Below are 23,995 nucleotides of genomic sequence, written 5' to 3' on the forward strand. Positions count from 1 at the left end.
TTTTTCTATGATCCAACAGATGTAGGCAATTTGATCTGGAGAAGGGAATGGCAAACCACGTTAGTATTTTTGCCTTGAGAACCCCATGAGCAGTATAAAAAGAAGTTGTCTAACTGCCTTCCAAAGTAGCTGTATTGTCTTGCATTCCTAGCAGCAAAGAATGAGTTGCTCTTGCTTTATCACATCTTTTCCAGATTTTGGTGGTATCATGCATCTTATTTTAACCATCCTAATGAGTGTGTACAGTAACTCATTGTTGTCTTAATTTACATTTCCATGATGACATATGACATGGAACATCTTTTCATAAACTTGTTTGCCATCTCCATAGGTTTTTTTAGATGTCCGTTAAGGTCTTTGATCTATTTTTAATAGGATTGTTTTCTTATTCTTGAGATTTAAGAGTTTTTTGTATATTTTCAATAGCAGTCCTTTATCCAACGTGTTTCTGCATTTTCTCCTAGGCTGTAGCTTGTCTTCTAAGCTGTTGATACTGTCTTTTGTAGAGCAGAATCTTTTAATTTTAATGAAGTCTAGCTTATCAATTATTTCTTTCATTGGTCATGCCTGAGGCCAGAATTTTAATTCAATTTTTTGAGGTAAGAGAGTTCAAACTTTTCTAGAAAACTTTACTCTGAGCTTAAAGGGACTTAAATTCTGGAAGTCATCTTGAAATCTTTGAGGCTAGAAAATAAAAGCAAAAAAAAATGTTGGGCAGCAGAATTAGAAGTGAAGAGAGACTGAGTTTTGATAACATGAGGTCCGGAATCCATCAATACTGAAGTCAAATACCTTTGACTTTTTCAATTTTGACAAAAAATATCCATGATTTTTTCTGACTGTGTGAGTCAAAATTTTTCTCATTTTTAAGAAAAGTGATGAGGAGACCATATTCATTGTCCTAACTTATTGTTACATTATACAATTAAATGTCTGTACATTTCTCTTTCTTTGGTAAGATGAATCATTGTGTATTTTTAAAGTGGTATAAATACTACTTTTTAATTTAAAAGTGGTGTTCTAGCCAAGACTTCAGCTATGTGATTAGAGTAGTTCAGAGGTTGGGCCTGAAGGGCTGATAAGAATCAAGGTTTCCTAAGCATAGGAAACTGCAGGGAAGTCAACTAAGACATGTTTTTGCTCAAGTTCTTGAGAAAGAAGGTGAAAAAATCAGAAAGTCCCTTAAATAGTTGGTTAATGTCATTTTCTTTCCTCTGGTATGAAAACTGGACAGGCTAGTCAGGATTGGAAGTCATTTATATAATGTGTTGTCATATAATATATATTTGATTATATTATATTTATATAATTAGATGACTGGTAGAAATACATATGGAATAGAATAAATGTAGAATATATAGATGGAGACAAGTAGAGTGCAGCTTGTGGAATGATTTGTTTCTTTGTCTTAGAACTCTTTACCTTTGCAATAACTGAAGATCATTAATTTTTATTTTTTTAAGTCTAACGTAATATAACAGTCACACTTTATTATTTAGGATAATATATTTTATTGCTTATACAGTAAAAAATGAAAACATTTTATCAATTTTCAGTATAACCTGTTAATTTTAAACAGAATAAACAAAGTTGGTAAATAAGCATCAGATGCTATATAATGTAATTCTATATAAAATTCACAGTTAGATGCATTTGATTATGCAAAATATGGGAAGACAAAACCACCAGAGACAATCTTATTTAAAAACACAGTAAACATATTCACATGCATTAAACATTGCAAACCATCTCTCAGTGTATGTCTTTTGACTAAGTAATGAAGTTATGAGTAGTTGTTGGGGAAAATCATCAAGTCACCAATATGCTATTTGTATGTCCTTGGTGGCAACTTGCCACTTGACCTAAGAAGAGTTTACATTTACTTAAAGGTGTTGCTATCCATGTATAAAAGACAACAGACATATTTCACAAGAGATTTTGATTTCAAAACCTTTCAAATTCCATAGAAGACTCAATTTAAGGCAGTTATTTATGTGCTTATGTACTGAATATTTGAAAACAAGATATAAAAATTTTCTCACGTGAAAAAATTGACATTATTTTGTACTGATACAATTTTTATGACATAGGATGTATATTAGGATTCTTCATATTATGCCTCAAAAGATAGTGATTTTATAGTTCACATCAGCTTGTCTGATTTCACATGAATGATCTGGAAGGGATCACATTTTAAAAATATGAAATCAGCATGAATAAACTAAGTAATGATATATACTTTCAGTGATCTATGAGTACCATTTTAACTAAACTGAGATGGTCATGAACGAGTAGTGTAGGTAAGTACAAATACATACATATATCAAAATTAAATTGGGAGGATAGGGTGAAGTTAAGTACCAATTACTGAATCATTGAAGAATTCTGAGTAGTAGTGAAACACACAAGTTAATTCTTAAGAATTAAATCAGTAATGATGTGAAGAATGAAGTAGAGATAAAAAGACTGGGAGTTAGATGAACTTTATGACAAAACAATCAACAGTGTTTAGAGACTGATTATAAGCTGTATATGAGGGAAAAGAAGAAATCAAAATTGGGTTCAAACTCTCAAGACTGAGGAACAAGCAGAATTTATTTGCTATTACTAGAGAGAAGTCGTTAAGCTAAACTAAATGGACAAAGTGGTTAGTTGTTTCTAGATGACAAGTTCAAATTTAAATGTGAAATTTGCAGTGAACAAGGCTCTTGAGATCTCAAACTATACATGAGTCAGCAGAGAAGGAAAGGTATGGATCTAGATAAACTGAATTAACTCCAGATAAATGTTAAAAGCTTGAGAGTGAATAATACGCATTTTTCTAGGAGACTTTTCCTTCCTGATAATTTTGTCTTCCTTTTTTACAGAAATAGTATGACATTTATTAAAGCATGAATTACTGGTTGCATTGTGTGCAAAGCCTAATTATAAATGAATATGTTTCGGGAGGTTTATATATTCTTGCCATTTTGGGGAAGAGAAAATTTTGTCAAACAATAAAATTAGAAAGTACATAAATAATTTCTTTCAGGTTGTCATTAAAAACTTCTCTTTTCCACCAGGACTTTTCTTATCATGATCTGTATTTAACACACAACTATTCAACCCTCTTTACTGATAAGATGGGCCAGAAGCACATAAAAGTTCCATCAATCAAAATCAGGCAGGCACATGACACAGAGTTGACTCTCTTTGTTCAGATATGATTTGGCTTAGGATTGTTTGAAGCGCTGGTTAGTGTAAAAGGAGCAAAGTATGTCTAGGGAGTGAATCATCTGGTAGAATTCTGTTGTTACTAGCTCTTTCCAATGTAATATTGAGTGATCTTAATCAGAAAAACATGCTTGCCATCATTTTAAATGTTAAACCCCAAACCACTTGATCTTTAATAGTTATATTTGTTAATCTGAACATAGGCTATAAAGAATATAATTGTATATGTGATAAAAACAAATAAGTGATGACATATTCTCAAACAGATAACCACCAGATGGTAAAACAGACTGACTCGATGGGGCCAACAGTATGATAAATTGTAGTTAAATGGCAGATAGTTAGAAAGGAATCAAGAGAATAATAAATTCATGGTAGACAGTTAATAAGTTATAGCCACAGAATAAGCAATTTGATTAGATTAGAAAAGGAACTCTGATGTAAACGTATTAATAGCAGGTAATATATGCATAGAAGATTCATGAGATTTTCATTAAAAAGATTTCAGGAGAGAAACAATAAGAATCACAATGAAAATGTTTGTCCAAAATGTTTATTAGAAATAATGTTGTAATGTAACAAATTTATATTCTAATTTCACTCGCTGCATCTTTCTTTTTCTTTTGGTTTTAATTAATCCTTCTTTTGATATTCTTTGGATGAAACCTAGAAAAGGAAGATAAATAAATTTATACATGATAAACTAACAACAAAACATAATCTAAAATTTCTTCAAATTATCTTTTAGTGTTTTAAATCAAAAAAGTGTAATTGGTTTAACAGTCATTTGTCTATTTCTTTGTGTAAACATCCTCTTTCTAAGGATGTCAGTTTGCATAAATGGGTAAACATTATTGATTTTTATTATTCATCTTCAGTTAGAAATTAATGCTTATTTTATTAAAGTGGACATGTGGCTGTAACATGACTGAGTGGAGTTATAGATGATTTTTATTTACATATTAACACTCTATAAATGGGCTTCCCAGGTGACGTTAGTAGTAAAGAGTCTACCTGCCAATGCAGGAGACTTAAGAAACTTGATTTGATCCCTGGGTTGTGAAGATACCCTGGAGGAGGGCATAGCAACCCACTCCAGTATTCTTGTCTGGAAAATCCCATGGACAGAGGAGCCTGGTGGCTATGGTCCATGGGGTCATGAAGAGTTGGACATGACTAAAGTGATTTAGCATGCACACATTCTATAAATATGGATCATTTTTATTTTCAGAAGAAAATAAATACATTAAATTTCTATGCATTAGAAAGCTTAGAGATATTTTGGTATAATCCTTTAAAATGAAAGCTTAGTATATAAACATTAAAAAAATAAAATCTTTTGTTTAAATTTTTCTGGGGGAGGAAGATACATTGAAAGGAACTGCAGTTAACGTATCTGGCAATATTATTAAAATGTAGTTGAGAAGACACAGTTAAATGAAAATACTATTTCTTATCATAAATAGAACTAATTTCATACTTTCCCAGATTAAAATTCATTCATGATTTCAATGCAATTATTATCTTAAACAGTAGTGAATTAATGGGAGAATGCCTTCTATACCTTTTTTACAAGCCCTAACGCATGCTTTTCTAGAGGTAAAATTGTTCTCATTCCCTCCACATCCACTGTATTTAAATGGGAGGCAATTCCCAATGACTGAATTGTAGTAGAATCTGGTCACATTGGCTTGACACAATCCCCTATCTGCTGGGGTCAGACACCAGGAGGGGCCATTAAATTCTAAAAAGATAAAGAAAACATAGTAAGTCATATATAATAGTTAGTCTGAAACTTTCATATTTATTGTTTGTAGATTAGTCTTATTAGGCATGTTTATGTGAAACAGTAATCTGAATGAATAACATAAAATTCATATATTTCAATTCCAGGAAAATGCTTAGCCAGTCTCCAAGCGTTCACTATACTGAGACCTTTCTCCAGTAAATATGAAAGTAGGTGCATCTGTTAAAGAAAAGTGCCAGGATTACTCTTCATCTGACGAAACTAGTTTTACATAATATTGCTAAGTCACTTCAGTCGTGTCCGACTCTGTGTGACCCCATAGACGGCAGCCCACCAGGCTCCCCTGTCCCTGGGATTCTCCAAGCAAGAACACTGTAAACAACCACTATTCAACAATTTAAGAAAATTTATTAACCATATCCATTTTAAAAAATTATCATTGCTTATATATCATTTGTTCATGAGTATTCAACTTCACAAATAAAGTCTTGATGAGCAAAAAATTTACTCACTGTATGAAACAAACAGAAGATAAGGAAGAGGTCATTCCCTGACCAAAGTTCTGAATGACATAACATATGACATTTTAAAGCACAGGGATTCAGGTATAGCAAATTCTAACCTTAAGCTTTGGAAAGTGAACCCAGATGATTTGGCTTAGTAGTAAGTTTTTTTTCTGTGTGTGTGAATTAAACCAGCAGTTCTAGATGAGTTAGACATTTTTGCAAAGGAAGGACTATTGCTAAAGGCAGGTAAGATCACACATTTACAGGTTTAAACCAGACAGATGGGCTAGTCTGTCAATGGGACCAACCACTTTCAAAAATAGAAGGAAAAAAATACAACTAGGGTAATGAAAGGATCGCTCATTTCCTTATGACAAAGCATAAAAATGGTTTCAGCCTGATGATAGTTTTCAGCTCCTTCTGGAATTCCTGTCAGTGAGGGGAAGATGGTAGTCTTTTTAGTTGTAGAGCTAAACTGCTTGATATTATTAGTAAACCAAAACTGAAGATAATTTGGTGGAAGGCCAGGAATCAATATAGCAAGACATGGTACAGCAAATGCAGATGAAGAGGATATGCTGAATGTACAATATTGGCAGAAAATAGAACTTTGAAGAATTCAGTAGCAATGAAGGCAAAGAGTTTGTACAAAAAGCAAGAACTGATTTGAAGGCAAGTGAACCCCAGGTAAACAGACTAAAAAATAAATAAAATAATCTGAGAAAAAAAGTGAAAAAATCTTAAATTGATAAACAAAATTTTATAACCTCCTACCTTCTAGATATGTAAATAAAGATTAGAGTATCTAGATATAATGTCTCATGTAAAAGAGAAATTCTTGAAAATATAAGAGAAGTATTGAAAATATTATGGGAAGAATTTATGATAAACACTTTAGAAAGGTGACATTTTGTGTCAAATTCCAAGAACTGAAATCACATTAAAATTGTATTACTTAATCTTTAAGTAGGTGTATAGACACTGATTTAAAAGAAACTCCTGGGATTTTGTAAAAAAACTTGACTAAAAATCATGTAGTCTAATTTATGTTTTGCCTCACCTCATTTAGGGATTATAGAGCATTATTACTGCCATCTTAAAACAAAATTAAAATGTACTTGGTGAGAATGTGTGCTTAATTTTCTGAAAATGTTGAGGTCTTTTTTCTCCAAAAATGGTTAATGTAAGAGGAATTTTATAACAACCTAGGAGAGATATGCTGTAATTGAGCCCAATATTGTGTGAAAGCTTTTCCAGTGGGTAAGTTGTGGATTCTCATCAGTCCATAGCCAAAAATATAACATAGTTATCAACTGCCATTGCTTCTAATTCCATGACCTTCTAAAATTATCACCCATGCTCAGAAACAAATGAAATACCCCACAAGCAATTAGCCTGATTTGAGAAACAGAGAAAACAGAAGAAATTATTCTTCTTTTAAATATTATTCTCAAAAAGCAGCCACAGATGCCTCATAGTAGATGTGTAAGTGTCATGGTATGATTTATACATCTATTTCACTTTAGCATTTTTACACAAAATATATTAGCTCACAATAAGTTGAAAATAATAATATATACATATATTATAGATATCCTTGTAGTATACATCTTCACAAATGTTACTTATTATGTCTTAATAGCAGTGCTCTAAAGCTTCTTATTCCAGGACAGACAGAAATTTCTGATTACAGGGAACAAATCATCTCTTTTTGCCAAACACACAACCTAAATTAAAACTGGCCCCATAACAAAATCAGTGTTATTTCAAAGTGAGGACAAATTGGCATAGTATATCTGGGGCTATAGTTCCAAGATTAAGGGTAACAAGGAATGTGCCTCTGCTATCATACCAGGAGCCTGGAACATCACTTGAAAGCTAGAACCAAAACAGTCTCTCCACTGGGATCCGAAACCATGGAGTGTCTATGGCCATACCACCCAGAACACGCCTGGTCTCATCTGAAACCATGGAGAATATTCCACAGTTTTGGTGGAGAGACGTACTTCTCTGTTTTCCTTTAGTCACCCAGTCTTCCAACAGTTTGCCACTGACCAAACTACTCAGAAACCAAGGGAAAGAGCAAGAATAATGCAGGGGATAAGTTTGAAAGCAAGCAGACAGTTGACAGTACAGGTTCATCAAAGAGTTTCACTACCTGCTGAACTGCCTCAAGCATCAGATTACCTCTGCCTGAAACTCTTTGTGACTTCTGGATCAGAGGATATGTGGAATGCTGCTTCTCACAGTCTGGAATCTGGTGTGCAGACTTAACTGTCTCTCTTACCACATAGCAGCTCCCACTCAGAAAGTATTTCTCCATGACTGATCTGATGACTATTTCATCTGTCTGTCCTATTTTAATCACTACCTAAAGAGATCATCAGACTCAACTCACATTTGACCCAAGTTACTGTAGAGAGATAATAACATTTTGATAGGGAGTTACAGCTTGAAATTAATCACTAAAAAGGCTGTATTGGGTAAGCCAAAGATTTCTTTTTCTTTTTCATTTGGGTTTTTGTATAACATCTTATGAAAAGCCTCAAATGAACTTTTTGGCCAACTCAATATTTCAAATTTAAAAAAAATTATGTTCTAATAATGCAATAAATCACCATCAGTTGGGAAGATTTTAAAGGACATTACTCTTCAGAAACATGAATTATACCCACTACATAAATTATTTCTCCTAAAGTCATTTAGTCATTTCTCCTAAAGTCATTAACTGCTTGAAGCAGTTAAGACTATCATTGAATTAAGCTAGTATAAAAAACAGAATTAAAATAATGAAGCATATGGTTTCTCAAGGATATTATAGCTCCAGATTTATTGAGTCCTTGAGTATCATCTCATTCAATCTCTAAAGGTGAAGAAATAGAAATTTTTTGCTCCCTTTCAGGAGATAAACTGGACTATTTTTAATTAACATATTTATTTTAGATAAATACAAGGCACTTACCTATTCAAAATCCAGACTTTAATATCTACAATGAAATAAAATATAAAGGTTTTGAAGTAGTTGCACAATGTGATATTTTAGTCTAGATTATAATTTGTGGAAATTTAAGATGAATAAAAGACACTAACCTGACTTCTGTTCATTTTCAAAGGGAATTTAATAACCAAATGCACTGTCTTGACTTCACCATTAATAACAAGTTGGATAGCTTCCATTTAGAGGGTCTATGATAGATTTCAGAATTCAGAATCGATTCATATTCTGCCAGGAATAGCAGTTGATATAGTATGACTGCTAAACTATAAGATGATGCTCCAAAAGCCAGTTTTATATGTAAACTGGCTTATGTAATAGCTTTAAAATTTATACAGTAAACCTTTAATTTTGTACTTACATTGAATCTTTATGTGGTGTCTCTGATTCTGTATTACTTTAAGTTCAGTTCAGTTGTTCAATCATGTCCCACTCTTTGTGACCCCATGAACTGCAGCACACCAGGCCTCCGTGTCCATCACCAACTCCAGAGTCCACCCAAACCCATGACCACTGAGTCAGTGATGCCATCCAACCATCTCATCCTCTGACATCCCCTTCTCCCCCTGCCCTCAATCTTTCCCAGCATCAGGGTTTTTCCCAATCAGTCAGCTCTTGGCAAAGTATTGGAGTTTCAGCTTCAACATTAATCCTTCCAATGTATACCCAGGACTGATCTCCTTTAGGATGGACTGGTTGGATCTCCTTGCAGTCCAAGGGACTCTCAAGAGTCTTCTCCAACACCACAGTTCAAAAGCATCAATTCTTCGGAGCTCAGCTTTCTTTATAGTCCATCTCTCACATCCATACATGATTACTGGAAAAACGATACCCTCGACTAGACGGAACTTTGTTGACAAAGTAATGTCTCTGCTTTTTAATATGCTGTCTAGGTTGGTCATAACTTTCCTTTCAAGGAGTAAGCGTCTTTTAACTTCATGGCTGCAATACCATCTGCAGTGATTTTGGAGCCCAGAAAAATAAAGTCTGACACTGTTTCCATTGTTTCCCCATCTATTTGTATTGAAGTGATGGGACCAAATGCCATGATCTTAGTTTTCTAAATGTTGAACTTTAAGCCAACTTTTTCACTCTCCTCTTTCACTTTCATCAAGAGGCTTTTTAGTTACTCTTCACTTTCTGCCATAAGGGTGCTGTCATCTGCATATCTGAGGTTATTCATATTTCTCCCGGCAATCGTGATTCCAGCTTGTGCTTCCTCCAGCCCAGTGTTTCTCATGATGTACTCTGCATATAAGGTAAATAATCAGGGTGACAATATACAGCCTTGTTGGACTCCTTTTCCTATTTGGAACCAGTCTGTTGTTCCATGTCCAGTTCTAACTGTTGCTTCCTGACCTGCATACAGGTTTCTCAAGAGGCAGATCAGGTGATCCGGTATTCCCATCTCTTTCAGAATTTTCCACAGTTTATTGTGATCCACACAAAGGCTTTGGCATAGTCAATAAAGCAGAAATAGATGTTTTTCTGGAACTCTTGCTTTTTTGATGATCCAGCAGATGTTGGCAATTTGATCTCTGGTTCCTCTGCCTTTTCTAAAACCAGCTTGAACATCAGGAAGTTCACAGTTCATTTACTGCTTAAGCCTGGCTTGGAGAATTTTGAGCATTACTTTACTAGCATGTGAAATGAGTATACTGTGTGGTAGTTTGAGCATTCTTTGGCATTACCTTTCTTTGGGATTGGAATGAAAACTGACCTTTTCCAGACCTGTGGCCACTGCTGAGTTTTCCAAATTTGCTGGCATATTGAGTGCAGCACTTTCACAGCATCATCTTTCAGGATTTGAAACAGCTCAACTGGAATTCCATCACCTCTACTAGGTTTGGTTCATCGTGATGCTTTGTAAGGCCCACTTGACTTCACATTCCAGGATGTCTGGCTCTAGGTCAGTGATCACGCCATCGTGATTATCTGGGCCGTGAAGATCTTTTTTGTACAGTTCTTCTGTGTATTCTTGCCACCTCTTCTTAATATCTTCTGCTTCTGTTAGGTCCATACCATTTCTGTCCTTTATTGAGCCCATCTTTGCATAAAATGTTCCCTTGCTATCTCTAATTTTCTTGAAGAGATCTCTAGTCTTTCCTATTCATTTGTTTTCTTCTATTTCTTTGCATTGATCGCTGAGGAAGGCTTTCTTATCTCTCCTTGCTATTCTTTGGAACTCTGCATTCAGATGGGTATATCTTTCCTTTTCTCCTTTGTTTTTTGCTTCCCTTCTTTTCACAGCTATTTCAAGGAATCCTCAGACAGCCATTTTGCTTTTTTGCATTTCTTTTCCATGGGGATGGTCTTTATTCCTGTCTCCTGTACAATGTCACGCACCTCTGTCCATAATTCATCAGGTATTCTATCAGATATAGTCCCTTAGATCTATTTCTCACTTCCACTGTACAGTCATAAGGGATTCGATTTAGGTCATACCTGAATGGTCTAGTGGTTTTCCCCACTTTCTTCAATTTAAGTCTGAATTTGGCAATAAGGAGTTCATGATCTGAGCCACAGTCAGCTCCTGGTCTTGTTTTTGCTGACTGTATAGAGCTTCTCCACCTTTGGCTGCAAAGAATATCATTGATCTGATTTCGGTGTTGACCATCTGGTGATGTCTGTGTGTACTATTTTACATGCCTATATTGAGGCTTCTATTTTACCAACCAACTTAGGCTTTAGGAACCACCTGATCACTTGTTGAAGAAATTGCTTTTTGTCTTCTGAGATTGTTTCAGGGAGCTGAGTACCAAATCCTTCCTTTGATCAGCAAATTCAGACCAAATTAAGAAGGTCCTTGCATACTAACATATTTGATTTTATGATGTAGACCTTAATAAATGACTGAACATATAAAAAGATAAAAGAGGCAATTATTATCTATCTTTATACATAAAACAAATTCAACCAGGTATGTGTCAGCTGAATCCAGTAGGAGACATGAAAAAAGCAGAGTATAAGAGAACCCTAACTACTGCAGTTAGAGCAGCAATGGCTAAAATTAAGCATCAGAGTGAATGTGGGTTGGGAGACAGATAGAGAGAAGGCAAATTCTATTATTTCTAGATTAGTTGACTTAGAAGATGGAATGTTTTCTAAAATATTTTGAAATGTAATTATATTATAAAATATAGTCAATAGCTTCCAAATTTGTAATTTTGTAATCATGGCTTTATTTCAATGTGGCTTTACTTTAGAAAATGTCTTCCCAGGTGGCATAGTGTTAAAAGAATCTGCCTGCTAATGCAGGAGACTCAGCAGACACAGATTCAATCCCTGGGTCAGGAAGATCCCCCAGAGGAAGAAATGGAAACCCACTCCAGTATTCTTGCCTGAAAATTCCATGGGCAGAGGAGCCGGCCAGTCTACAGTCCATGGAGTCACAAAGACTCTGACATGGCTGAGCAACTGAACATCGTACTTCAGAAAATTTCTCTGAACGAAGATGAAATTGTGAGCTATGCCTGTGGATTAGCTAGCATCTAGGCAAACAAGTCCAAGATGTTAGAAGATAAAACCCAAGTTTTGAGAAGACAGAAAATTTTAATTTTGACATTCTTCAATGGAAGTACAACATCAAGACTTTGTCCTCCCTTAACACTTGTTCAGGTCTCTGTCTGAGCATATAGTAGACACTGAAAACATCTATATATGCCCCTATCTCCCAGGCATGCCGATAAAGGACAAAACCACCTTCTGTTTATAATTATTAGACTCCCAGTCTGCGTGACAAATCCTCATATAGGAGACATTCAGTATGTTGAACTGAACCAAAATTTAAAAGTATAACAAATCCGTACCTCAAGTCATAAGATTAAGTTGGAAACACAGGTTTGATATTCCTTTGATTAGAAATAAGACCCAAAGACATAAAACATATATTGGTGTTTTATAATTATGTTTGAATTTTACAAATGGTTTATGTTATTTCAGGTAATCATAGTATTAAGTATATTAAATGAAGAAACTTCAAATCGAGGTTACATACTTTAGTTGTATTATAAAATGTAATACAAATGTAATAAAATGTATACAAATGGTACCCCTGATTATTTTATTTTTTTCCTGCTATAAACCTCTGTTGATTATCCAGATAATCATAATACCATTATGGATAATCATGGACACCATTAACATAAAAAACTTAAATATTAATACCTTTGAGTTATTTGTGCTAAATACTGAGTTTAATCATCATAATCTTCATAAAAACTTTATGAGATATTACTCTTCACATATAACAGATGAGGAACTTGAGGCTGAGAGTGGTATAATTTTTTTCAAGGCCAGAGGCAGAGTCTGCAAATAGCAGAATTGGAATTTAAACCCACAGTTTTCTGCCCATAAAGCCAATGTGCTTAATGGTTATGGTATGTCATAGAAAAACTCTAAAAACTAACTAGAAAATAAAAATAATTAAGCAAAGATATTTTAATTATTTTCAGGTAAAATGAAAGTAGTCACAAGTTCCCCTTTATATTTGAGTCTCAAAGTCTGTCTTCTTTGAAGCTCAGGTTCAGAGTATCTTAGATGCTTCTTACCCTTAGTTATATGAGTGGAATTGGAATTTAATAAGTCTGAACAGGAGAAAGATACCTAACAAAGCAGGTTTATCGAACAAGAAGGCTAAAAAGTTTTGGAAGTAACAGTCCGAGTCAAACAGCATACAGAGAGCTCAAATATTTGAAGGGCAAGAATTATTGGGTTCTGATGTTCAACCTGGGCAGATTCTAGAAATAGACCAAAGTTTTAGGATTTTATGCCCTCTCTGATCATATCTGCACTAGTCAGTCAGATTTATTTAGTAGAATTAATAAGTGATAAACTAGAAAGCTCTTTCTTCTGAGTCCCTGCTGCTGCTGCTAAGTTGCTTCAGTCATGTCCAACTCTGTGGGACCCCATAGACGGCAGGCCACCAGGCTCTGCCATCCCTGGGATTCTCCAGGCAGGAACACTGGAGTGGGTTGCCATTTCCTTCTCCAATGCATGAAAGTGAAAGTGAAGTCGCTCAGTCCTGTCTGACTCTTAGCGACACCATGGACTGCAGTCCACCAGGCTCCTCCATCCATGGGATTTTCCAGGCAAGAGTACTGGAGTGGGTTGCCATTGCTTTCTCCATAGAAAAGATAAATTTGAGATTCCCCTACACTACACATGTTATATCAATGCTTTTCAAGCTCATTCCTGTAAAGATTGTCCAGCATTCAAATAGAAAAAGGGCAGTAAAAGAATTACACACAACATAGAATGGCACAAGCTTTTCTAACCTGTTCCTATCCCATTCCTAACCTGTCCTATAGCAGTCCATACCAAAATCATGTTATAGAGACTTTTCCCTGTTAGCAAAAAACATGTGCCATTAAATAAATCAATTAGTATTATTAATTTGTGTTTTATTGTTTATTATCATTATCAATTTATTTGTAGTTTGTATTGTATTTATATGTGGATGAACTTCCAGATGTTCAAGCTGGTTTTAGAAAAGGCAGAGGAACCAGAGACCAAAGTGCCAACATCCACTGGATCATCAAAAAAGCAAGAGAGTTCCAGAAAAACATCTACCCTTGCTTTATTGACTATACCAGAGCCTTTGAATGTGTAGATCACAACGAACTGTGGAAAATTCTGAAAGAGATGGGAATATCAGACCACCTGACCTGCCTCCTTAGACATCTGTATGCAGGTCAAGAAGCGACAGTTAGATCTGGACATGGAACAATAAAATGGTTCCAAATCAGGAAAGAAGTACATCAAGGCTGTATACTGTCATCCTGTTTATTTAACTTATATGCAGAGTACATCATGAGAAATGCTGAGCTGGATGAAGCACAAGCTGGAATCAAGACTGCCAGGAGAAATATCGATAACCTCAGATACACAGATGACATCATCCTTATGGCAGAAAGTGAAGAACTAAAGAGCTTATTGATGAAAGTGAAAGAGGAAAGTGAAAAAGTTGGCTTAAAGCTCAACATTCAGAGAACTAAGATCAAGGCATCTGGTCCCATCACTTCATGGCAGATAGATGAGGAAATAATGGAAACAGTGACAGACTTTACCTTTTTTGGGCTCCAAAATCACTGCAGATGGTGACTGCAGCCATGTAATTAAGACACTTGCTCCTTGGAAGAAAAGCAATGGTCAACCTAGACAGTATATTAAAAAGCAGAGACATTACTTTGACAACAAAGTCTTTCTAGTCAAAGCTATGGTTTTTCCAGTAGTCATGTATGGATGTGAGAGTTGGACTATAAAGAAAGCTGAGTGCTGAAAAATTGATGCTTTTGAACTGTGGTGTTGGAGAAGACTCTTGAGAGTCCCTTGGACTGCAAGGAGATCCAACCACTCAATCCTAAAGGAAATCAGCCCTGAATATTCATTGGAAGGACTGATGCTGAAGCTGAAACTCCAATACTTTGGCCACTTGATGCCAAGAAATGACTCACTTGAAAAGACCCTGATGCTGGGAAAGACTGAAGGCAGGGGAAGAATGGGACAACAGAGTGTGAGACGGTTGGATGACATCACCAACATGATGGACATGAGTGTGAGTAAGCAATGGGAGTTGGTGATGGACAACAAGTAAGCAATGGGAGTTGGTGAGCTGCAGTCCATGGGGTCACAAAGAGTCAGACACAACTGAGCAACTGAACTGAACTGAAGCTTGACTGAGAGTTGTATAATGGTCACATGCCTAAGAAGTTTATTCCTACCATTTTACTTGTTCATATAAAATTAATACTCACAAAATGGAGGTCTGTGAATTTTCTCTTTTAAAGGCATCTGTAACAGTTCTCTGGAGGAATCTTAAACAGAATCTTATGGTAAAAAAAAAAAATTTATCCTTGTTAAAACCAGAGATGGGCCAGGAAGAAAAGGATTGGCAAAACGTAGTCAGTGGTCACCTAGGGTGACTGTGTTTGGATGGCCGCCATCTTGGCAGAGATGCAGTGCTACATTTTTATTTCTCACCTCACTCCTGCCAGGAAGCAGGAGATCTGATGGATACTTACCACAAGTTTTTATCTATTTTTGTAAAGCCCGCTCAATGGCACCAGATTCATCATATAGACATGTTTAGATTATGAGGGAAGTTTCTGTGTCTTTTGATCTGAGAACACCATATGAAAAATAAGATATTTTGGGGGACTATGGATATAAGTTGTTGATTGGGGTTTTCAAGAGTTGTTGACAGTGCTTAGTGATTAACTGTGGTATACAGCTACGTGCATAACTCTTTACTTGATGGGGATTATTTTCTTTCCAAAGTGTGGTTGTAATATTTTTCTTTATATAATCAAATTTTCAACAAGAGGCCAAATAGGTGACAAAATTATCTTTCAAATATTAAATCGACTATAACAGTAATGGTGTTTGGTGTCAGGCAGGTAATTTGTGAGTGTAATACCTCTTCCAGAAGGCTAATGAGAAGCAAAAAAAATTTAAAAGATCTGTGTGTTGTGTGTTTTTTTCTACCCATTTTTTTCACCCATATATATACATATATATATATGGAATCTGGCACTATGTCATACATTGAATACAGTCAGGAGAAAGACAGAGTTCCAGGTACCCAAATGGCCTTCAGAATACCACCCAGTCACTCTCCCTTGACTGGAGGCTGCCAGGAAGCAACACAGGACTAGGTCAGGTATAGAGATGTTCCTTTTCTCAGCCAGACAACAAGTATCAGACTGGGTTGGCAATAGTCTTTTAAATATATTCAAAGATTGTTTTTTTTTTCCCAAAATATCATGTAACTAGAGTAGTCCCAAGACAGCTATTTGCAGTTGATATACAGAAGAATGTCAGTTATGAGAAGCGGAATAACTCACTTTTTTCATGAATGAGTCAGGTCTACTCTAAAAGTTCAGAACCAATATGAATACTTGAAAACATTAGTTTTTCTTTGCTATTTAGACATTTACCAAAGAGATATATGGAGAGGAATATATTAACTCTCTCTGTATAAATATTAAATGTTATTCAAATGTTATTAACGGTACAGAATGGAAGCCATCTGTACACATGCCATATAAATATTAAAGAAATATCAAAAGCACAATTATTAGCATATGCATAAAATGGTATATAATCCTAGAATGAGCATGGAGCATGAATGCCAACGATGTTCAAAAACACATCAGCAAGTGTGATCAGCATTCTTCTAACCATCATTTGTTCTTTCTGTTATAACTGTGGATTACAAAATTAATAAATAAAAATATATAAGTCATTTCTCTGGTGCCTAACAGTGGGATAAACACTGGAGGAGGGGAGTCTACAAAATACAAAATCCATTGTTCCTTCCTTTAAAAAAACTTGCCATCTAGTCAGTAAGTCAGAGCTGACACAAAAATCAATTTAATTATTAAATGAATCAAAATAAAAAGCCAAGGGGGAGAGAGAGGAAGAAGTCTTTCTTATGGAAGGGGAAAAAACTGAAGGTGGGAGGAAAAGGGGATGACAGAGGGAGGATGAGATGGTTGGGTGTCATCACCGACTCAATGGGCATGAGTTTGAGCAAGCTCCACGTGTTGGTGATGGACAGGGAAGCCTGGTGTGCTGCAGTTCATGGGGTCACAAAGAGTCAGAAACCACTGAGCGACTGAACTGAACTGAACTGAATGGTCTGTAACGTCTGGTTTGCCTGAGCTAGCACTGGTTCATACTTATTTTTTTGGTATATCATATTCCAACATATATATTTTTGAAATATATTTTTGAAAAATTGTAATACACTTTAAAATAAAACTGTTATTTATCTGCCAAAATCACAATCCTAATTTTCTATCTGTAAATATATATTGTAAATAAATAAATGATTTTTAGCATCCTACTTTCATTAGCATCCCAGTTCGGATGACATATGATTGTTGAGGTAATCTAAACATCAAGGAACAATAGACTGAACAAAACAGGTAAGATTGAAAATGGAAAAGATGAGAATGGACATTTCATCAGAGAAAGTAATAAAATTTAATGACTGGAGAGAAGTGATCAAAAGTGATTACCAAATGCTCAGTCTTTAATAAATGGGAAAACGGCGGCAGAACTCTGAAAATCTATAAAGTTGGAAATATTATAAAATGTAAAGAAAAATTACTCAAAATTCTTTTGTCCCAAGGCCCCACAATACTTCATACCAGTATTCTTTAATTTGTTTCTAGGAAACACATTTGAACTGTTTTTAGCTCTACTGTGAATTCTCTTTTAAAACCTGTGGCGGATTCATGCTGATGTATGGCAAAACCAATATAATATTGTAAAGTAATTAGCCTCCAATTAAAATAAATAAATTAAAAACATAATTAAAAAAATAAAAGTTGATTATCATTTATATATAGTATATGTGCTGAAGCACTTTATCTGAATAATTAGAGATTTTATAAGTGGCTGAAGTATCACCTTTTCCTGCAAATGGGAACTTACAAAGAGTTGTTTTAGAGGTGAGAAACTAAGGCCTGGGAACTAAGGCTTGTATTGCTCTGAATTATATGGGTTAAAAATGATGAATCATATTTATGTAGCACTGAAGAGGTATCAGCCACTGTCCTAAGCAAGCTATGTATATTGAATGATTTCACCTTACAATAAAGCCTATGAGGTAAGCACTATATTACTACCATCCTCATTTTGTAGTAGGAAAAAGTAAGGTTCAGAGAGGTTAAGAATTATTTTAAGGTTGCACAGGCGGTAAGTGGAAGAAATGGGATTTGAGCCCAAGTCTTCAGACGCAGAGTCATTTCTCTTATCCACTCTATTATAGTGCCAATCACACCAAGAAAGTCAAGAAGCAGTTGTGACAGTCTTTCATCCTGAAGATCATACACAGAACTGCATACATTTAGAGATATTGTGTTAGAATTATTTCTCTCCTGCATGTATGGAGGATACATTTCTTGTAACTACAAGGAGATCCTCATAATTCAGAACAATAAATCAAACTCAAATAATTTTCTCTCACTTGTGCACAGGGGCATGCTTACAAAACATTTATAAAATCCTCTTTAAGGAAGAGCATGTTTCAATCTTTGAGGTCACCCGTGTAGCCTATTGGGCTTTCCTGGTGGCTCAGACAGTAAAGACTCTGCTTGCAATGTAGGAGCCTATTAATATTGAAATACAGAAATGAAAGGAGAAAATTAAACCTCAGTTGTGCTTAATATGGAGAAAGAAATGGCAACCCACTCCAGTACTCTCGCCTGGAGAGGTGCCTGGCGGGCTACAGTCCATGGGGTCGCAAAGAGTCGGACACAACTGAGCGACTAACACTTGTGCTTAATAAGCATTCAAATATCTTGAGTCAAGAAGGTTCACTGGAAAAAACATATTCTCATGCTAATTTGCAACATTGTGGTTGAGAATAGCAGTTTTAAGAATTACCAAATCATTTTCTAGTAACATTCAACAATATTTCCAAAGTGTTTTTCTATCATCATCAGAAAGAGAAACATTAAAATTATATTTGCAAATATTTCACTTAACAATAACACAATCTCACTGTATTTTTGGAATATTCAAATACCCAAGGATTGTTTTCAATGACAAAAATTTTAAATGAATGCTATTCTATTTGTATTGTGGGGCATGTTCTATTGCTGTATGCTGAATCAAAATCTTAAAGGATTTACATCTTTTCAAAAGAATCTAACACTACAGAGAACCTTTTACATTTGCTAAAACCTTGAGCAAGGTTTTACTGTAAACATTGAACTGTAGTTTCTTAAATTATTGTAACATGTATTAATGTAATTGCAAGCAGTGATGGATGTAATACTTTTTGATTTGGAATATCAAGAGTGTCTTTATAGACCTCCACAAAGCCTTTTGAAGGGTCGAGGGAGGGATAATCTAGGTTTTGGAAGGGTGGGGGCACAATTGCCTTCCTACAGTCTGCTGCTGGATGGGATGGAGGAGGGATCATCTAGGTCTTAGATGATGGAAAGGTACAGCTGCATCTCCACCTGCCTCATCTTGGATGGAGCAGACATGGGATCATGTAGGTTTTAGGAAGATTAGAGGCAGAGCTTCATTGTCATCCTTTACATGTTTAAGCCACCAGAGAGAAGTTATTGCAACATTGTTTCATGTTTTAAATTAGGAATGCTACAAAACAAAAGAATAAGAGAATGCTCCCAGGAAAAGAGGGTTAGGGGTCAAAATAGCTAGAGGAATTTAGATTTTGAAGCAAATACAAACCCCCAAAAATAAAATAGTTCTCTAAACAAAAAGGGAGACCATGTGCCCTAATTTTAAATGCAGTTACTATGAAAGAACTATCCCTCAAATGTCTATTATTTGAAATTAAATGTCTATTATTTGAAATTAAAAAAATCTCTTTTAACATTGTTTCGCTTTAAATTTATGGTGTGAATGTTACTGCTTCCTTAGTTAATGATATGCTTTTAAAACTATTAATTTGTTTAATATACTTTTTAATGTGCATCTACATAAAAACTTAGGGAGGGCATTTAGTAGACAGTATTTAAAACATTATTTTCTCACATTTTTCTGTATTTTCCCCTTTCTGTTTTTCTAGTATGCCTGCTAAAAATCAAGTATTATACTCCAAGGCAAAACCATCTCCTAACCTACTCTATTCACTTTAATGGTAAATAACTAATGATCTCTATTTGAATTAGTAAAGTAACCCAAACAAAAATAATTGAAACACATTAAAAACTAATTTCACATGTAGATATATTTATCACACGTACCTTTACATTCAATAATATATTTGTTGTTAACTTTCACATCTTTCACAGCAATAAGAGTTAGTGTGCTTTTCATCATGGGATATTTAATTGGATAAAATAAAATGTCACTGAAAGACACAGGGCTGGAAGGACACAAAGAAACAATGTGTAATAATGATAATCCTAAGTATCTTTGTACTTCTAACTAATTTCACAGATAAAAAATTAGAAGTACAAAGATACTTAGGATTATCATTATTACAAAGTAGTATTTAAAAATTAGACTCTTTTCATTTGGTATTGAACTCACTGCTCTAATTATAAAATCTAAGGACCTGAAAGCATTTTGAATGTACCCTAGGGTCTAATTCCCTCTGAAATTTTGCATACCTTTTATGACATCTCAAGAGCTTCCCTGGTGGTTCAGAGGTTAAAGTGTCTGCCTGCAATGCAGGAGACCTGGGTTCGATCCCTGGGTCGGGAAGATCCCCTGGAGAAGGAAATGGCAACCCACTCCAGTATTCTTGCCTGGAGAATCCCATGGATGGAGGAGCCTGGTGGGCTACAGTCCGCAGGGTCGCAAAGAGTCGGATACGACTGAGCGACTTCAGTTTCCTTTCCTGTGACATCTCAAGTGCTGCTGGAACACTGCGTCAGTGCCTACAATTTGGGGACGTTAGTCCCTGAAGCACTCATCCATTTTTGAAGACCTCACATTAAAAAGAAACACTTTTATAGAAAGAGGTCTGTGCTTTAGATTTCATTCAATAAACCTGATTCTTTGGCTGGGTTGAGGGAGATAAAGAACCAAGTCCTGGTATGTGAATAGGGAAGACTGAAATAGAGAGGGCTGAGTGAGGCACGTACAGAATTTAGTTCTCCTTTCACAGGACAGTGTTTCAAGCACCAAGAGCATACATAACGTTCTCTCTTAGGTCTCACATCTTACTCTTTCCAATCCTTCTAAGTCACAGTGTGGGGACTTCTAATGTATTGCCTTCAGGGCTGAAACAAGTCCATAGACACAATCAGGTCAATGTAGGTCTATATTCCTCATTCTAGATAAATCAGTCAGTATTACAGTCTCTTAAATCCATCTGGGCAGAAGTTTTGCTTGCTTATTTGTTTTTTTGTAAAGAAAGATGCTCAAAGACATTCGGAACCCCATCCGTTTCTGACGCATGACTGGGGTGGAGACAGTATGTCTCTTTTCACCTTAAAGTTGCAATTTTAATGTCACAGAACTCTTTGAACAATGCAAACTTTACATTTAACAATTTTATATGGACTGCTTCTAAGCAAAATCTTCAGTTTCTGAAAGAGCACATGTGACTTTTTAAATTTAGTAAGGACCTTACATTCGTCCCATTAACTTCCAACTTTTCGGGTGGTTTCTGTCTAGATATTTGTTATGTCTGGTTATGTTTCCCAGAATTTTCACAGTTCTGCATTTTTGCGGGCATATTTCCTGTATGTTTCTTTAAATTCTACAAATATGTTGACAGGATAGAGTCCAGAAAAAGAGTTCTGCATACTTCCAAAAGAAAAGTCCCTCAGGGTGACTTAACCTTAGGGATGGTTAGTCACCAAATTCCTAATCTCTCCTGTGACTGACACCAGAGACCTAGGCCAACGCTAGGCTCAATTTAAGACCATTCTAGGCTGCCATTGCAAACATTTACAATTAGGCACTGAAGCTGATAACCCCTAGCTATTATGTTACAAGATAAATTTAGCATAGAGTTAAGTATCATGTAAAAGTTTTCATGTGATATGTAATCAAAAACTTACTTCAAAGCATACTTTAAAATAGATTAGGAAAATTATCATTTTTCTGGGACTAAAGATCTTAAGCAGTTTTGAATCTCAGTATTTCATCTACTATTATTTCTGAAATAATAGTACTGATACAAATACTGAAATATTCAGTATAAATACTGAAATAAATACTGAAATACTCAGTATTTCATCAGATCTATAATTAAAGAACAAGAGGTATAATTTTCTAAAAAACATAGTTCTCATACACATTCTTCTATTGTTACCATGATAATATTTTTCTGGCAGTAATTGAAACAGAGTCTTACCAAAGGAGCTGGGTTCCTTGCTAGGCTGGGGAGTCAAGGAGGCATTATTCATAGCATTATCCTGGATTTTATGATCATCTACCTGGAAATCATTCACTGGAAAACATATATAGCCAATTAAAATAGAGGACATTGTCACAAGCTCATAACTGTACACATAAAACAAAGCACAGAAGTTGTGTTTAGAAAAGTAAATGTCTAGAAATTTTATTTACATTGCTTTGTTAAATTGTGCTGCATGCTCATTTGCTCAGTCACATCTGACTTTTGAGACCCTATGAACTGTAGTCTGCCAGGCTCCTCTGCCCACGGGATTTTTCCAGGCAAAGATACTGGAGTGGGTTGCCATTTCCTTTTTCAGGGGATCTTCCTGACCCAGGGATCAAACCTGAGTCTCCTGTATCTCCTGCACTGGCAACTGGATTCTTACCCAGAGCCACCTGGGAAGTGGTGAACAGTGGTGAATCTTTAAACCTATCTATACATATATCTTATAATATTTCCATGAGTATCTTTGATGTTCTTTGTCAAAACAAAAGGGGGTAACAGTTAATGTTTAAGTCACTCCTTTAATTAATTTTATAGCTGGATAAAACTGATCTTCAGTGGTAGTTTCCAAAGAACCATTTTCCCTCAAATTGTTATAAACCTAAGGGATTTTAGCAGTCCTACTCTTGTGCCTAAATTTTACTACAGTATTCTCAGAAAGGAAAATTAAATAATCTAACCTACAAATTTTTTTTTCGATGAAAATAATTTCCACTATAAATTTCTTAGGGCTTCCCAGGTGGCGCTACTGGTAAAGAACCCACCTGCCAATGCAGTAGACATAAGAGACACGGGTTTGACCCCTGGTTGGGAAGATCCTCTGGAGGAGGGCATGGCAACCCACTCCCCACGGACAGAGCCTGGGGTTTACAGTTCATAGGGTCACAAAGAATTGGACACGACAAAGAATTTAGCACACATAAATTTGTTAATTCTCTATTTCTTAAAAAAATTAAGATAGTGACTAATTTATATCAGATTTAGAGTGAATACAAGGGATCTTCACTTGCATGGCTGCAGCAAAATCTGGGTAAACCTGAACATCCTTTAAGATGTCTTATTTTAAAAAGAATGCCTATAAAATGAAGTAAAAGGAGATGAGAAATAAACATACATGTGTCTTCACAGGTGTTCTTGCATTCTTCTAGTGATTCAAAGTTGTTGAGATTCCCGAGACACCCACCATATGTGAAACGTTCACACTGCTTTGATTGATTGTTATAAAAATACCTAATGATATAACCACGACAGATTCCAGTATCTTCTTCCAAAAAGCAGTAATCTGGCTTTTCTAGAAATTATTAAAACATAAGAAAGTAGTATTCTTTTTTTGAGTAATTTAATTATGTTAATTAAAAATATAAACAACTGGTTAAGTTGAAGTTATTTAAGGAGTACATATGAAAAGATAAAGATAAAAGGTAAAATATAACATTATCCGTAACTGTGTTTTATCCACTTTGACATTTAGAACAATGTATGTACAACGAACATACATTGAGTCTACTGGAATTTCAAGTTCTAAATTTCTCATAGTTAGCACATTAACTATCAACTTTTTCATATATTGAGAGAATAAAAGATATTGGGGTTTGATTACCCTTGGTTTGGAAGTGTAAAGTATTATGGCAAAAATTTGGTTTATTTATTTTTGTTAACCTTATGTGCATCTACATTTAGGAAAGATCCAC

General features: G+C 35.2%; 1 protein-coding gene across 4 annotated transcripts in view; it reads right to left on the reverse strand.

Moving 5' to 3' along the window:
• Positions 1–3,750: 3,750 nt before the first annotated feature.
• The window catches only part of TFPI (tissue factor pathway inhibitor), a 92,589-nt gene continuing 72,344 nt past the window's right edge, over positions 3,751–23,995 (reverse strand). For 2 of the 4 annotated variants that reach the window (XM_086371412.1, XM_086371421.1), the window contains 4 exons: positions 23,419–23,595; positions 22,257–22,352; positions 4,778–4,957; positions 3,751–3,879 (listed from right to left, as the gene is read on the reverse strand). In XM_086371412.1, the coding sequence (XP_086227538.1) occupies positions 3,770–3,879; positions 4,778–4,957; positions 22,257–22,352; positions 23,419–23,595 (563 nt within the window). In that variant the 3' untranslated portion in view covers positions 3,751–3,769. Of the gene's footprint in view, positions 3,880–4,777; positions 4,958–20,161; positions 20,313–22,256; positions 22,353–23,418; positions 23,596–23,995 lie in introns of those variants that run through there. The other 2 variants (XM_086371431.1, XM_086371440.1) reach the window with 2 other exon arrangements.

Source organism: Bos grunniens, chromosome 2, assembly GCF_055505025.1.
Source record: "Bos grunniens cultivar Pamir isolate PY7600 chromosome 2, Bosgru_T2T1.0, whole genome shotgun sequence".
Taxonomy (NCBI): domain Eukaryota; kingdom Metazoa; phylum Chordata; class Mammalia; order Artiodactyla; family Bovidae; genus Bos; species Bos grunniens.